The 17195-nt window shown below is 36.0% G+C and overlaps 1 protein-coding gene and 1 pseudogene across 1 annotated transcript in view; both read right to left on the bottom strand.

Moving 5' to 3' along the window:
- Window positions 1-17195, bottom strand: part of LSM14A (LSM14A mRNA processing body assembly factor) — a 50881-nt gene that overhangs the window by 6982 nt on the left and 26704 nt on the right. The window contains 5 exon segments of the mRNA XM_057710976.1: window positions 303-474; window positions 580-762; window positions 3742-3807; window positions 4085-4261; window positions 8739-8861. Of these exon segments, the coding sequence (XP_057566959.1) occupies window positions 303-474; window positions 580-762; window positions 3742-3807; window positions 4085-4261; window positions 8739-8861 (721 nt within the window).
- On the bottom strand, window positions 1967-2062 carry LOC130839457 (U6 spliceosomal RNA; annotated as a pseudogene).

The following is a 17195-nucleotide window of genomic DNA, read 5'->3' as shown; positions in this document are numbered from 1 at the left end:
ATGTATGATTTCAAACGTATGACTATCTTTTTTTCAAAGAGTAATATCACTTAAAATTTTAATATAAATTATTTTCTTTTAGAAAAATAAAACATTAAAAAATTGAGGTCATTAGATTTTTTGGGGGGGGTCATGCCATGCGGCATGCAGGATCTCTGTATTGGAAGTGTGGATTCTTAACCACTGGACCACCAGAGTAGTGCCCAGATATTTTTAAGTATTCATTAAACTTTGTGAATTTATAAGAAATCATTTCACACTTCAACCTCCTAACAGCGTAAGAGCAGCTTAAAAGACTGTACCTATTATCATCACAAGAAATATTATCAAAGAAGGATTTAGTTTTGTCATAATAGCAATTAGGTCCAAGTGGATCTTCTTCATCTGCATTTCCTTCACTGTTTTGGGTATCAACTCCTGAGTCTCCTTTATCTTCACCATTTACAGGCTTCTCCTGTTTCTCAAGTTTATCTTCTAATGAAAAACAAGCACATACCATAAAAGTCAAGACTTGTACTAAGCATCCATAATTCACAAGTCAAATAAGAGTATTTTCTGAGCTGAAAAATAAAAACTCACCCTTCAATTTAAGTTTATTATGAAACTCTCTGTCTATTTCTTCCTTGTTAAATTGTGCATTTGCACTTTCAAAGTCAAAATCTTTCTCAAATTTCATTGGACCATCTCGTCGAATACCAAATCTTCCCCTGCCACCTCGATGACCCCCACGCCCTCTCCTTGGAGCTGAAGGAGCACCTGGAACTATATTAATAAAGAATAAGCTGGTTTAAAGCAGAAGCTATTACTGTGGTCTTTATGGTCAACAAGAGAAATGCTTACAAGTTCTATGTACATGACTATATTTATATTTTTTAATATAAAAAAGAAACAAAGTTTCACAAACATTTAATACATAAAAGACTGAGGAGAGCACATAAAATTTAGAAACATGAAATTTATAAATGGCACACATGAAATTTGTATCTATGAGGTTTACACTCATACATGCTACTGATAACAGTATACAACTAAACAATTTGGGAGATTCTGTACTAAATTACTTTGTTCTGCTTATATCCCTAATACCTACAAAGTGTCAACTATATATTGGGTTCTCAAAATTTAGGAAGCCTTTTATGGAAAGGATCACAGAAATCAAGATTTACAGTGAGAAAAATAAATGAACACGTATCAGCACAAACTGCAAGATAACACAAAAGATAAGAAGCACCAGGTCTCAACCACTCCAGCCACTTTTGGCTTTACCTTTACTGTCTCCCTCTAAATAGCTCCATATTATTCAAGTCTTTCTGTATCTATTTTTTCTCCACAATTTAATACAATAACAAGATTTATGAGGTATGATAAAGCAATACCAAAGTCGCATAAATTATAGTGAAAACTTGAGAACCCAAATATCCACCACAAGAGGAACAGTTAAGAAGAAAAAAAATTAAAGAAAAATATGGAATAGTATTAGACGTGAGTTACCAGAAAAATACAGAGCACAAAGCAGTGCAAATTAACGATTATAATTATGTGAAATGTTTAACACATACTGACAAAGATCAGAAGTGACTACAGAGTAATAGACAGGTCTGTGCTCACTGTTCAGTGAAATTTGGCAAATTGTCTAAGTTTTAGAAAACAAACCACAAATACCCACAGTAGCATATCCAGACACTTAAATCCAGACAAACAAGATGTTTAAATATTCAACTCTACTACTGAAAATGTCTTGGCCATAAGCCAGAAAGTACAGCACAGTATTTCTGGTTTAATCTTTGAAGGGCAGTGAAAGATACTTTCATTTATTGCTTTACAGGATTTATTCTTAATTTATTTTTTAAATTGAAGTATAGTTGACTCACAATGTTGTTATTAGTTTCTGGTGTACAGCAAAGTGATTCAGATAGATAGAAACAAACACGCTACACACACACATATGCATACGTTCTTTTTACATTAAAATACGCAATGCTTCACGAATGTGTTATCCTTGTGCAGGAGTCACGCTAATCTCTGTATTTTTCCAATTTTAGTATATGTGCTGCCAAAGCAAGAGCTACTTTACATGATTTTTGAATGATGGAAGCATGGCAATTATTTTATCTTGAGAAGAGAGGGTCCTTTCTTTTTCCAAATTAAAAAAAAAGAAACATAGTAAACCAAACCAAACCCTCTGTAATTCTATGGCACACAGCACAAATAGAAATACATATAGGGACTCCCCTGGTGGTCCAGTGGTTAAGATTTCGCCTTCCAATGCAGGGAGTGAGATGAGGGTTGGATCCCTGGTTGGGGAGCTAAGATTTCACATGTCTCATAACCAAAAAACCAAAACAGAAAACAGAAGGAATACTGTAACAAATTCAATAAGACAAAACAAAAACAAAAACAAAAAAACCCACCAGAAAAACCTAAAAAAATATATATAAAAAATTACAGAAGAAATAGTTTATTATAATTTATAATTTAAAATTATATCTAGTCTTCTAAAATTAAGTGAAAGATCATCTTCCAATTATTATAATAATAAGGTGATCGCACACTGCCTTTATTTTTTAATTCGAAAGAGTTTTATAATTTATTCTCTGCTAATAAATTTGAAAACAATAAAATGGATGGATTTGGGGTAAATGTTATAGATTACAAAACAGATAAAGTATACAACTGTATTAAATCAATAATCACGAAAGAAAGTTAAAGTTCTTGAACAATTACTTAAAAAAGCCCAGGGCTTAATTTTAATGAGAAAACTTCTCAAATTTTTAAGGTACAGACAATTCTTTCCTTTTTTCAAAAATTTATTTTATTGAAGTATAGTTGATTTACAATGCTGTGTTAATTTCTGTTGTACAGCAAAGTGATTCAGTTATACATATATATTCTTTTTCATATTCTGTTCCATTATGGTATATTACAGGCTATTGAATATAGTTCCCAATAATTCCACTCTTTTTTTTTCTTTTGGCCATGCCTCGTGGTTTGCAGGATTTTAGTTCCCCAACCAGGGACTGAACCTGGGCCACGGCAGTGAAAACGCTGAGTCCTAACCACTAGGCAACCAAGGAACTCCCAATTCCATTCGTAAAAGTATAGAAAACAATGAAAACAATTTTATAGTGTTAACATGAAACTGACACAAAAACATAAAAACACACAAAAGACAGTAAAAAAGAGAAAGCCATAAAACAATGTAAGTACACAAATCCTACTAGCAGATAACATTCAAGAATATATTAAAAGACAACTGCCTACTAACAAATAGGATTTGTTTCTGACACGTAATAATGATTTAAAAAAAAAATCTTTTGAAAAAACTAGATTTTAAAAAATCGAAAAAACAGTACAGAGTGCTCCAGTATGCCCATCACCCAGTTTCCTCTCCAACAGCAACATCCTGATCATCTATTGTACATTATCAAAAACCGGGAAAAACCAGGACACTCTACAATGTAATTAACTACACTACAGATCTCATATTCAGATTTCAATAGTTTTGCACGTACTCATTTTATGGTGTCTTTATGTACAGTTCTATAACATTTTGATCCATAGTACCACCATCAAAATCAAGATAAAGAACTGTTCTGTTACCACAATGAAACTCCCCTGTGCTACTCCTTTATAGTCACCAACCCTTGCTATTCATTTTTTAACAGTAATTATGCATCATACATTTCAAATGTTCTATTGAAAAGCACAGAATAGGGCTTTCAGATTCAAGTAACAACTTACCTATTTGTCTCTTGCTGTCATTTCTGAGTTGCTCATTTTCTGGTCTTGACACTTTGTGTACCTCAGCTACAGAACATACAGAAAGTGACAGTCAACTTAGGACACATAATCAAAAACTTCTGGGAAGTTAGAAATGGAAAAACAAACCCAGAAAAAAACCAAAATTCTATATACTCCCACCACCATCACTACTTTGAGTCAAATTTGAAAGACTGAACATTCTATCAAGTTCAGTTTAAACTTTCTAGGATCATTCACACAGAGTAAACCTTTTTAATGAAAATAAGTTGAATGGAAGATGTTGACCAGTCAATTAAGAAACAGTAAATAGCTAAAGTTCTACCTCGCCTGTGCTCTTGATTCTCTATTGCTTTTTGGCTGGTAGATGGTAAAGGCCTGGGTGGTACAGGGCTCCTTCTCCCAACAGGTGCTGGAGCAGGTAAGTGGGCCGAGGCGGTCTGTACTGCTTGTTCCATGGTTGGGCTTTTTCTCAAAGAGTCTAACTGAGGGCTTGAACGACCTAAAACGTAACCAAAAGATAAGAAACTACCCTTATCCTTTGGGAGTTTCAAAATAACCTAGACCCCCAGAAAAAGGTCTAGAGTTTGACTTTTACCAATTCCAATCCTTAGCACAATTTGAATCCATCTACTCAGAGACCAGAGTTTAAAAGTTTATCTTTAGTGGGCTGGTCACTAGATTAGTAAAATAAAAATAAAAATAAAATAAAATAAACCCCAAACAAACAAAAAAACTCTGGTACAAAATCCCCTAGGAATATCATCAAATATAATTTAGGCAGGTCAGGTGTAGGCTTTTCCCAATAACCACAACCACAAGATTATAGTGACACTTTAGCCATTATTTAGAGGCTTTAACTTTTTTAGTACTTTCTGAAGATATGTCTAAAGTGGGTACCCTTATATCTGTAAGTATTATCCCCATTAAATTTCCACTATAAAGAAAGTAAAGAGCTAGAAAGTCAGGTGAAGTTCTTCAATAGCTTAGGGGCTTAGGTAAATAAACATCAATACTCAAAGGCAGCAAATAAACCCAACATATAATTACACAGTAGCATACTCATCCTTTGCTATTTGAATGATCTCTTGGCAAGTTTTCGCTTAATATGGATTTTGTACTTACAAATTCCAGTTTTTCCTTTTTTGAGGTCAGAGCCTGATCACAGTATGAACAGAACAACGTAACACTGGGTGCTCCTATTATGCTTTTTGTCCCTAACGTTTGCTGTAAATCTCTGCTCAAGGTGCTCTCATATCCCATGATATTGCACCAAAATAGGTTTTGCTTTAAAAAATTATTCTCATCTTTAAAAAAACTTTATTTGTTTGTTTGTTTTTTTGGCTGCATTGGGATCTTTGTTGAGGCATGCAGGATCGTTCATTGTGGCATGTGGGCTACTCTCTAGTCATGGTGTGCGGGTTTTCTCTCTGTAGTTGTGGCACACAGGCTCCAGGGCACGTGGGTTCTGTAGTTTGCAGCACACAGGCTCTCTAGCTGAGGCTCATGGGCTTAGCTGCACCTCAGCATGTGGGATCTTAACTCCCTGACTAAGGATCGAACCTGCGTCCCCTGCATTGCAAGGTGGATTCTTTACCTCTGGATCACCAGGGAAGTCCTGAAAAAATTACACTCATTGTATGTAAAAAAAAAAAAATTCCCAAATATGCTGCAAATGTTACCACCCACCTGTGCTATCTGCACACTGGTTGTTGTGCACCAGATGCTTCAGGAACTGTTTACCAGTAATACTCTCCAAGTATATGGTTATTTAAAGTATGCAATTGCAAATGTGTGCCACCATTTCCAGCCATTAATGACAAAGTTTACTCTACCATTAATAGAAACACTGCAATTTTCCCACTGATTATAATGGGAAATCATGGTGGTTTACATAAGGTTTGGTCTAAGAGAAAACATTCTGTAATGTTTATCATTACATTCTGTAATGTTTATTCTGTAATGCTTATCACTTATAAACAGACTTATTTGTCAAACAAGTGTTAAGTTTTTTGAAAAGCCTATTGTTAGGTCATTTTATAATAGTACATTAAATGATCTTATAAACTTTTTTTTTTAAGTAAATTTACTTATTTATTGGTTGTGTTGGGTCTCCTTGCTGCACACGGGCTTTCTCTAGTCATGGCGAGCAGAGGCTACTCTTCATTGTGGTGCACGGGCTCCTAATTGCTGTGGCTTCTCTTGTTGCAGAGCACGGGCTCTAGGTGCTCAGGCTTCAGTAGTTGCAGCACGCAGGCTCAGTAGTTGTGGCTTGAGGGTTTAGTTGCTCTGCAGCATATGGGATCTTCCTGGCCCAGGGATTGAACCCATGTCCCCTGCCCTGGCAGGCAGATTCTTAACCACTGAGCCACCAGGGAAGTCCCTCTACTAATTTTAAAATAATATCTTTATCATATACTAATTACTTATTTATACTTGGATCTATTTCTGACTTTTGCTCTATTCATTTCTAAATTATTCCTGCACTGCTTTATTTTATGTATACTTTATTAAGGAGGTAAGCCCTATCTCATTACTTTTATTTTTAAAATGTCTAGGTATACTTGCATGCTTATTATTCATTCATTCATTCATTCATTCATTCATTTATTGGCTGCTTTGCGTCTTCATTGCTGCACACGGGCTTTCTCTAATTGCGGCGAGCGGTGGCCATTCTTCCCTGCGGTGCACGGGCTCCTCATTACAGTCTCTTCTCCTGTTGCAGAGCATAGGCTCTAGGCACGTGGGCCTCAGTAGTTGCAGCACACAGGTCCAACAGTTGCGGCTCACGGGCTCTAGAGTGCAGGCTCTACAATTGTGGCACACGGGCTTAGCTGCTTGGCGGCATGTGGGATCCTCCTGGAGCAGGGACTGAACCCATGTCCCCTGCACTGGCAGGTGGACTCCCAACCACTGCACCACCTAGGAAGTCCATATGCTAATTTTTAAGATAGTCTGTGTATCCATCTTATTAGATTCTTGTACTATATTATGTAGATCTGTTGAAAGTACAGTAAATTTAATTATTATGAGAAGTAAAGTCTTCCTAATACTAAATCTTTTTATCTAGGAATAAGATATGCTTCTCTGATCATACGTAGCTTCTTTTATGTTGCTCTAATACATTTTATCTTTCATCATAGAGGCTGGCCATCATATTTCTTATTATGTATTTTATATACAGTTTCTATTTCTCATTATTGTGAACATCTTTTATCTCCATTAATAATGGAGTAAGTTAGGCTTTAGGATTTTTATTGATTTTTGTACCATTCTCTACATTTTATATCTAATTTAACTCCTATATTAGTTCTAGTTTTTAAGTGAATTCTCAACTCCAAGTAGAAAGTCAGCATCGGCAAATAATGCTAATTCTAACATTCATACTTATTTCTTTTTCATGTATTTCTGACATAGCTAAAAATTCCATAACAATGCTGAGTAGTAACGAGAACCAGAATCCTTATTTATGATTTTAATAATAAGAATCCTTCTGGTGCTTCATTTTTTTTTTTTCGTGCTTCAATATTACAGTTAATGCTGGTTATTAATTAACTTCAAAAAAAAAGATAGCTAACATCTATTGAGCATGTTCTATGTTTCAGGCACTATGATAAGGGCACTGCATACATTTAAAACAATTTAACCCTTACAATAAGTCTGTTAGTTTATCAGTAAAGTCCTGTTTTACAATATGGAAAACTAAAGCTTAAAAAAGATTAAGTATTTTCTCTAAGAAGGAAATCTTAAAAAAATTAACAAACCAATACATAACACACAAATATACATTTATGTTAATCTAGATAAAAATCTAGATGTAAATATTTGTTATTTCTGGGTGATGAGATTATGGATATTTCTACTTTCTTCTTATGCTTAGTATATGTCTTTTTAAAAAAAATTTATTTTATTGAACTGTAAGTTGATTTACAAAGTAACTTAGAGTAATTTCTACTGTACAGCAAAGTGATCCAGTTACGTGCGTGTGCGTACACACACGCATTCTATTTCATATTCTTTTCCATTATGGTTTGTCACAGGATATTGAATATACTTCCCCGTGGTATACAGTGTGCTTAGTGTATTTCTAATTTACCTACAAAAAATCTTTAGAATGTTAAAAAATTAAAAAGTTATTTTAAATCAATATGAATAAAAGTAACTACAACTATTTCAAAATATCTGAAGTGAGATACATAGGATTAAGTTTAGCAGTGGCTTCATTTTACCCTCAAGAGATTTAAAAAGTACTGTCGTGATCATAGCATCTTTCTGTGTCTTTACATTGTTTTATTTAAAAGTAAACATCCATATAAAGCAATGGGCCAGGATCACCCACTTTAGCAGCAGTTAAAGATAAGGCAACTTGGCACCACTGAAGGTTATGAGACTGGCTGGTGGAAAAACAGAATTAAAAAGACATGAAACAGGATCCTTTAAGAAGCTTATTAAAATGCAGATCTCCAAGCTCCAGGGATTCTGATGAAGCAGTTTTTAGGATCTACATTTTTAAGACGCATTCCAGATCAGATGGTTTAGTTGTGAGTGGTCCACGCTGAAAGCCACTGCTCTAGATTCTATGAGGATGCTAGGAAAGATGCAACAGCATAATGAATAGTTTGTTTCCTCAGCTACTGTTTCAAATTCATTAAGGATAGTCGATCCTCATTGGTGAGTCTGAGATTGACCTGTAACATTTAAGTACTATATATACAAGGAATATAATTGCTTTGTAAGAAAAAAAAGTCAAAGTTAAACAATGTTCACTGTTTCAGTTTTATGATCTAAGAATTATAAAAAGTCTAAATAGTAGAAGTCATTCAATAATGTACTTATTTGAACAATTTCTAAAAATTATAAAGAACTAAACAGAAATTATACATGTGAGTTACAAGCTACAAAAGCTCTTACATTCAGAGAAAGATAAAAACTACTACAGAAATTTAGAATGGAAATTTTTGAAGGAAAAAACAGCTTACCCTGAGATAACTGTGTTTTTAGAGATCTTGTATCCTGTGTAAAGGCAGAACCAACTGCACTACTTTGGGATAGGGTACTGCTGTTTGATGCTTCCGTTCCAAAGGATGTCAAGGAGCTTCCAGCTTTAAGAAAATTTATTTTAATGAGAAAAAAATTTGTTTTTAAATTTTAAAACTTTCAATTACATACAGTAATATACCATTTTAATGATAACAGCTGTCCCTCCTCATAACACTTGTGCAAATTAATAATACTGGAAATTAATGAAATTGAACCAAAAAATAATTTGAGAAACTGACAATATATGAAAAAAGCAAGCCCATATATATTACTCCAGCATCTTTGGATGCAAACAATTTTTGTAACATATGCAATACTGTCCTGGGCAGTTATGCAGATGGGAGAGCAAGGATGCACATCAGATAGAGAAGTAGCAGAAATGGTAATATTCAACACCAACATTAAGGTTCAATTATCTTAAAACCAAGTATCTGCACAAATGGCCAAATCAGCAGAAAGGTCTACGATAGAGCTTTTCCAGCATTTCCAAGGCAATGGACAATGGACTCCAGTCCATTTTTTTTTAAATATATTTTAATTATTTATTTATTTTTATTTTCGGCTGTGTTGGGTCTTTGTTGCTGCGCACAGGCTTTCTCTAGCTGTGGTGAGTGGGGGCTACTCTTTATTGTGGTGTGCTGGTTTCTCATTGCAGTGGCTTCTCTTGTTGCAGAGCACGGGCTCTAGGCATGCAAGCTTCAGTAGTTGTGGTGTGTGGGCTCAGTAGCTGTGGCACACGGGTTTAGCTGCTCTGTGGCACGTGGGATCTTCCCAGCCCAGGGACTGAACCTGTGTCCCCTGCAATGGCAGGCAGATTCTTAACCACTGTGCCACCAGCGAAGCCCCTACAGTCCACTTTAATGCTTCCCCTCAGTCCAGTATTGTGGGGCTGCATTCTCTCTAAAGCAACCACAAAAAGTTCTGGTAACATGAGGGACAAAATTCCTCAAAAGGACCTTTGCTATACTAGGTTATATCAATCTTCTTCTCTACATTTCTTCAGAATTTATGGATCAATCACTTCCCATATGCTGTGCTCTCTTCTTAATATTTAATCTACACAGGTTTTCTCTAGCAGAAACTGTTTCAATAGCCCTTCTCCGCCCACCTCTAAATCCAATCTAAAAGTGGTACTCAGAATAATCTTTTATGAAATAGAAACATAATCACATCACTACAGTACTTAGGACTCTCTGATGGCTTTCCACAGCCCTCAAGAAAAAAGTTCAAACTATTTACCGTACCTTATAAGTCCCTCCCCTTTATTTACCTACCTCTTACTTATTTTTATATGTCTACTCCACAACAGAAGTTTAACTATCTGCTTTTAAATTACTTGAAGATTATTATAATGTCCCTCACACCTTCTCATTTCCAAGCTAAGCAACTCTAGTTCCTTCAACCATTATTCATCTTCACATGGTCTTTAAGCCTTGCCTCTTTTGACTTACTCCTAATTCAAAGAATCCTGGTTGTTCACATCCCTCTTAAAATGGGGCATCAGAACTTAGCACATTAAGTGCTAAGTTCCTCAGACAATAAGAATGAATGGAATGCCTTTAGAGGCCTTCAGGCTGCAGCCGCAGCCAGCTAAGGAGAGGCCGAACATAACCTCCCACAACATCCCCAGAAATGCTGAGACTAGTGCTCTCAATAATTCTGGGGGATGCTCAATCTATCCCATTATCCATAGTATTTCTGGGTATAATGACCAAGACATAAACTACTCTGATGATGTGTATTCAACATCCGTCCTGTTCTATGTCTTCTCACCTGACTCAACCTCCCACTGCTTCTCCCCATCCCCCCACTGCTTCTCCCCATCCCCCCACCCCCACATCAGCAAACTTCTATATCCTCCATCTGAGTTCCTGGTCATAGTACAGCCACCTCCCTCATACCAATGCTGCCATTTATTTATCTCAAATTATTTTTTATGTATAATGTAAGGCAGGGGTCAATGTTAATTTTTTTACAAATAGATATTCAGCTGCTGCAACATCACTTGTTACAAAGATTTCCCCTTCTCCACTGAACTGCACTGGCATCTTTGCCTTAAATCAACATTTAAGTAGGTCTATTTTTGTACTCTCTATTCTTTACCCTGGTGTATTCGTCTATTCTTTTTTTTTTTTTAAGGGTGGAATTTAATCCTTATTTACAGGACACTGCAAGATATGAAATTCCACACAGAAATAAGAAACTCACTGAGACGAGAAGCTTCATACAGTATGTACAGTTTGGAACTGTTCAAGTATAGTTTCAGTTGTAAAAAGTGCTACAATAACAAACCACATTTAGAAAGAGTTCTTAGTAGAGAAACAATAAGACAAACTTATACCAAACATAGTCCACAACAAACTCGTCTATTCTTATATCAATAATTCCCTGTTCTAAATCTTGAAACTGGGTGTATATCTCAAACTTCCTCTTTCTCCAAGAGTGTTTTGGTTATTATAGATTTTGTATTTCTATACAAATATTAGAATCAGCATGTCAATTTCTATTTTTTTTAAATTTTATTTATTTATTTATTTATTTATTTATTTATTTATTTAGTTATCGGCTGTGTTGGGTCTTCGTTGCTGCACGTGGGCTTTCTCTAGTTGTGGTGAGCGGGGGCTATTCTTCACTGTGGTGCGCAGGCTTCTCACTGCAGTGGCTTTTCTTGTTGTTCAGCATGGGCTCTAAGCGCACAGGCTTCAGTAGCTGTGGCATGTGGGCTCAATAGTTGTGGCTCTCAGGCTCTAGAGTGCAGGCTCAGTAGTTGTGGCACACGGGCTTAGCTGCTCCAAGGCATGTGTGATCTTCCCAGACCAGAGCCTGAACCCGTGTCCCCTGCATTGGCAGGCAGATTCTTAACCACTGTGCCACCAGGGAAGCCCTCAAATTTCTATTTTTAAAGTGCAATGAGATTTTTTGATCAGGATTATGTTCAACCTGCAAACCAAAGTGTCACCGTAAAAATACTGAATCTTCCAACCCATAAGCATGGATTAACTCTCCATTTATTTAGATCTCTAATTTCTCTCGGCAATGTTTTGTGGTTTTTATTGTAAAGCAGAGTTTTCTCAACTTCAGCATTACTGACACATTGAACCACATAATTCTTTGTTGTGAGGGGTTGTGCCATGCATCGTAGGATGTAAGTAGCATCCCTGGACTCTACCCTCTAGATACTATTAGTATTCCCCAGTTGTGACAACCAAAAATGTCTCCAAGCTTTACCAAATGTCCCCTGAGGGAGGGGGTTAAAATGAACTCCCCTCTACTGAGAACCACAAAGAGGTTTTAAAATACTATCTTTTGTTATATTCACTCCTGGGTATCTGACGTTATTGATGCTATTGTAAACTGTGCTGCATTTTATATTTCATTTACCAATAATCTGTTCTAGATCAGCAAACTTTATAAGGAGCCAGACAGTAAATAAATTATTCTAGGGTTTTTCAGGCCATATAATCTCTGTTATGAGTATATAACTCTGCCCTTGTAGTGTAAAAGTAGCCATAGACAACATGTAAATAAATGGTATGGCCACATTCCAATGAAACAGGAGGCTGGTGGGATTTGGTCCACAGGCCATAGTTTGCCAACTTGTCTGTTCCGGACACAAAAATATTTGACTTTTTGTATATTTACCATGTATTCCCTTACCATGCTAAATTCACCTATTCATTCCAGTGGACTGACTAGTCCTTTTGTCATTTTCTACACACACAATCACGTCACCCTCAAATAATGACATTTTTAGTTCTGCCTTTCCAATCTGTAAATCTTTTATTTATTTATTTTCTTGCCTTATTGGACGGACTAGGATCTCTAGAACAACACTACATGAAATAAGAGACAATTCTGCTTCCGGTTTATTCCTTACCTCAAGGGAAAAGCATTCATTATCCCACCATTACGTGTATAAGCTTTTCATTTCACTGATCAAATTAGGAAATTCCCTCCTATTCCTTAGCTGTTGATAAATATGTACTGAATTTTATAAAATGCCTGTTCTGTATCTCTTGGGATTGCAATTTTTCTCCTTTATTCTGTTAATGTGGTAAATTACTGATGATTTTCACGTTAAAACATCTTTGCGTTCCTGAGATAAACTTCACTTTGTCATAATGTACTATCCTTTTTATGAACTGTTGGCTTCTACTGTTAATACTATGTTAAGGATTTTTACATATATATTCATGGAAATTAGCTGTAATTTTATTTTCCTGTAATGGTTTCATTTAGATGTTGGTATCTCAGTTAGCTTGCCCTGGTTATCTGTTTAGGAAGTGTTCTTCCTTTATTCTCTCAAAGAGTTTGTGTAAGATTGGTAAAATTATTTCTTCCCTAAATGGTAGAATTTAGCAGTAAAGCAAATAGTCTAGAATTTTCTTTATGGAAGATTTTTAAAAAATTAATTAATTAATTAATTAAATTGGCTGTGTTGGGTCTTTTTTTGCTGTGCATGGGCTTTCTTTGGTTGCTGTGAGTGGGGGCTACTCTTCATTGTGGTGCGCGGGCTCCTCATTGCCGTGGCTTCTCTTGTTGCGGAGCACAGGCTCTAGGCATGTGGGCTTCAGTAGTTGCAGCACATGGGCTCAATAGCTGTGGCACATGGACTTAGTTGCTCCATGGCATGTGGGATCTTCCTGGAGCAGGGATCGAACCTGTGTCCCCTGCATTTGCAGGCGGATTCTTAACTACTGTGCCACCTAGGAAGCCCCTTTTATGGAAGATTTAAAATTACAGTTTCACCTTCTTTAACAGAGTGATACTGAGATTATACTTCCTCTTGTGTTGGCTTAGGAAAGTTGTATTTTCAAGGAATTTGTCTATTTCATCTAAGATGTCAAATCTGTTGACAAAGTTGTTCACAACATCTTCATATTATCCTTTTAGGATCTATACTGATGTCTACTCTTTCATTCTTGATATTGGTATTTGAGTCTTCTCTTTTTCCCGTTTAGTCTTGCTAGGGGCTTATCAATTTTATGAAATTTTTCAAAGAAGCAACATCTGGCCTTGTTGATATTATACATATATTTTTTTCTATTTCCTTGATTTCTGCTTTAAAGTTTTTCTTCCTTCTAGTACTTTTGTGCTACTTTATTTTCCATTTCTTAAAAACTTTTTAGCTTCTTAATAAACTGGCAGCTTAGAGCACTGATTTTAAAATATTCTTATTTTCTTATATACATATTTACAGGTATGAAATTTCTCCTAAACAATGCTTAGGCTCCACTCACAAATTTTGGTGTGTTGTACTTTATGATCATTATATCTAAAAATACCTCCTAATTTCCCCTATGATTTCTTCAGATGCTTAGTGATTTTTACAAGATTGCTCAATTTCTAATTATTTGTATATTTTTCAAGTTAGCTTTATTATTATTAATTCCAATTTTAATTTCTTTGTGGTTTGAGAAGATACCGCATATGATTTCAGTCTTCTGAATTTAATGTAACTTGTTTTATGGACCAGGATTTGACCTATTCCATTGATTGACCCGTATTTACTTGAAAGAATCTGTATTCTGCAATTGTCGGTGTTGGTGTACTATTTTATAGAAGTTACATACACATTTAGGATTTTTACAGCTTCCTGATGAATTGCCTACTGTACTGTTATGAAGAATCCTTCATCTTTGGCAGTACTCCTGATCTTTAAGCTGCTTTGAAAATTAACAGCTTTAAGCTGTTAATTTTCCTAACATAGTTTTCTTGTTACTAGCGTTTGTGTGGCATGTCCTGTCTTTTTCTATTATTTTACTTTCTGTCTTCTTATTCATCTCTTATGTCACATAGCAGGTTTTCTATTTTTAATTCAGTTTGATGATCTCTGCCTTTTAACTGGAATGTTTAATTCCTTTACACATTACCAAAGTAGATATTTATTTAGGCCGCACCAAGAGGCATGCAGGATTTTAGTTCCTTGACCAGTGATCTAACCCATTCCCCCTGCAGTGGAAGTGCAGAGTCCTAACCCATGGACTGCCAGGGAATTCCCCTGAAGTAGATCTTTAACAATCCTTAGTCTGGCATCCTTAACGCATGAAACACCCTCTTGGTTTATGCTAACTTTACTTATTTTAAAAAATATTTATTTATTTTATTTTTGGCTGCATTGGGTCTTAGCTGTGACACATGAGATCTTCGTTGCAGCATGTGGGATCCTCCGCTGTGGCTCGAGGGCTCCTTGTTGAGGCATGTGTGCTTCTCTGTAGTTGTGGCGAGAGGGCTCAGTAGTTGTGGTGCGTGGGCTCATAGTTCCCCGACCAGGGATCAAACCTGCGTCCCCTGCATTGGAAGGTGGATTCTTAACCACTGGACTACCAGGGAAGTCCCTATGCTAACTTTAAAGTTCATAAGTGAACTTCCTAGGTGGCGCAGTGGTTAAGAATCCACCTGCCAATGCAGGGGACATGGGTTCAAGCCCTGCCCTGGGAAGATTCCACATGCCACAGAGCAACTAAGCCCATGCACCACAACTATTGAGCCTGTGCTCTAGAGCCCGTGAGCCACAACTACTGAGCCCATGTGCTGCAACTATTGAAGCCCACGCGCCTAGGGCCCATGCTCCACAACAAGAGAAGCCACTACAATGAGGAGCCTGTGCACCACAATGAAGAGTAGCCCCTGCTCGCAGCAACTGGAGAAAGTCCGTGTGCAGCAATGAAGACCCAACACAGCCAGCAAATAAATAAAATAAATAAATTTATAAAGTTCATAAGCATGTTAAGTATTCATTAAACTCAGTGATTAAAAATTAATCTGTACAAAACACTAGAGACCTAAGAGAATCACTGTCCAATATTGTTTGACTATTTAAGCAGCTAAAACATACCCAAAAGTCTGTCTGTTCAGCCAAGATGCCTCCATCTTGCTCATAATAGTATGAATCTTAGCATGTCATGGCTGTTTTGCTGCTTCAGTTTATTGTGAGATAATTAATTTCTCCTAAAGGTTCATAAAGTCAGCAATGACCTAATCTTTGCACATAAAAATTATTTGAACTTCAGCTTTAAAAACCATGCTTTAATTCTATGCAGTGCATCATTCCTTTCAAAGTATGAGAATATCTCTTTCCTCACAATCTTGCCAAAAGAGAATATATTCAAACTTTTGGGTTTTTTGTCAAATTGATAGTGAGAAATGGTGTCTTGGTGCTGATTTAATTTGTATATCTCTTATCATTAGCAAGATTTAAGCATCTTTCCATGTTTAAGGGCCATAATTATCTTTTTCTGAAAAAGGCAAAGTTAGTTTCTAATCTTTATTTTTCTGTTGGGTTGTAGATCTTTATTTTTAGAAGCTCTTTAGATATTAAGGATATTAATCCTTCATGATATACAGTGCAAATAAAACTACAAAAAGATGATAATATTTGAAAATTAAAATGGAAAAAATTCCTCCCAAACAGCAATAGTGTAATTCTGATTTATTTAAACTTCCTCTTTACATCAGAATACTAGGCACAGAAAATGAAAACAAGAGGCTTAAATGAAAATCTGGCTTAATTTGTACCAACACAAACTACATCTGAGTTAATTTCATTTCTAAAAAACATCTGCCACCTTAATCAAATGCTACAGTTTTCCTCCTCCTCATTTAACTACTTCTAAATACTATACACAGTTCTCTAATTAGCCACTCCACAAATTATTCTACCAATATGGAAATCAAACAATCAAAAATAATCTGCCATTGCAAAAATCTATCTACCGACATGGAAAACACAGGCAAAACCTTCCACCTTTTTGACATCCAAAGAACACTAAACCAGCAACCCCCAATATCAAAATTAAATAAAAACATTTATAAGGAATATACATTTTACCACCACAAAATACTTTGATTAGAGGAGCAGGATGTGAAGAATAGGAGAAGCAATATTTATTATGTAGACACTTTGTGCTAGACCATGTTCAAATGTTTTATACATATTAAGTCATGCAAACTTCACAGTAATGTAGAAGATACGTACAATAATCCAAATGTTAGCTAACTACTCAATTTAGTGAAAGGAGTCTCAAAAGGATATTAAAATTTGCAACTGTCCCTTATTTGAATCCTCAGAATAGGATTCTAACAGTTATAACTAATGTAGGGTATATCTTGATTTAACATGTGTATTGATCTTCACTTTAGGAGGATTAGGAGGTACATGGACCAAAGCTACCCTATTTCACCTACCCAAGAATAAATCTGCAAGTAACTGAGGGGCCTCCCTGGTGGTGCAGTGGTTAAGAATCTGCCTGCCAATGCAGGGTACACGGGTTCGATCCCTGGGCCGGGAAGATCCCACATGCTGCAGAGCAACTAAACCCATGTGCCACAACTACTGAAGCCTGCGCACCTAGAGCCTGTGCTCTGCAGCGAGAGAAGCCACCGCAATGAGAAGC

This window comes from Hippopotamus amphibius, chromosome 16 (assembly GCF_030028045.1).
Source record: "Hippopotamus amphibius kiboko isolate mHipAmp2 chromosome 16, mHipAmp2.hap2, whole genome shotgun sequence".
NCBI classification, from domain to species: domain Eukaryota; kingdom Metazoa; phylum Chordata; class Mammalia; order Artiodactyla; family Hippopotamidae; genus Hippopotamus; species Hippopotamus amphibius.
This window is presented reverse-complemented; position numbering and strand designations above follow the sequence as displayed.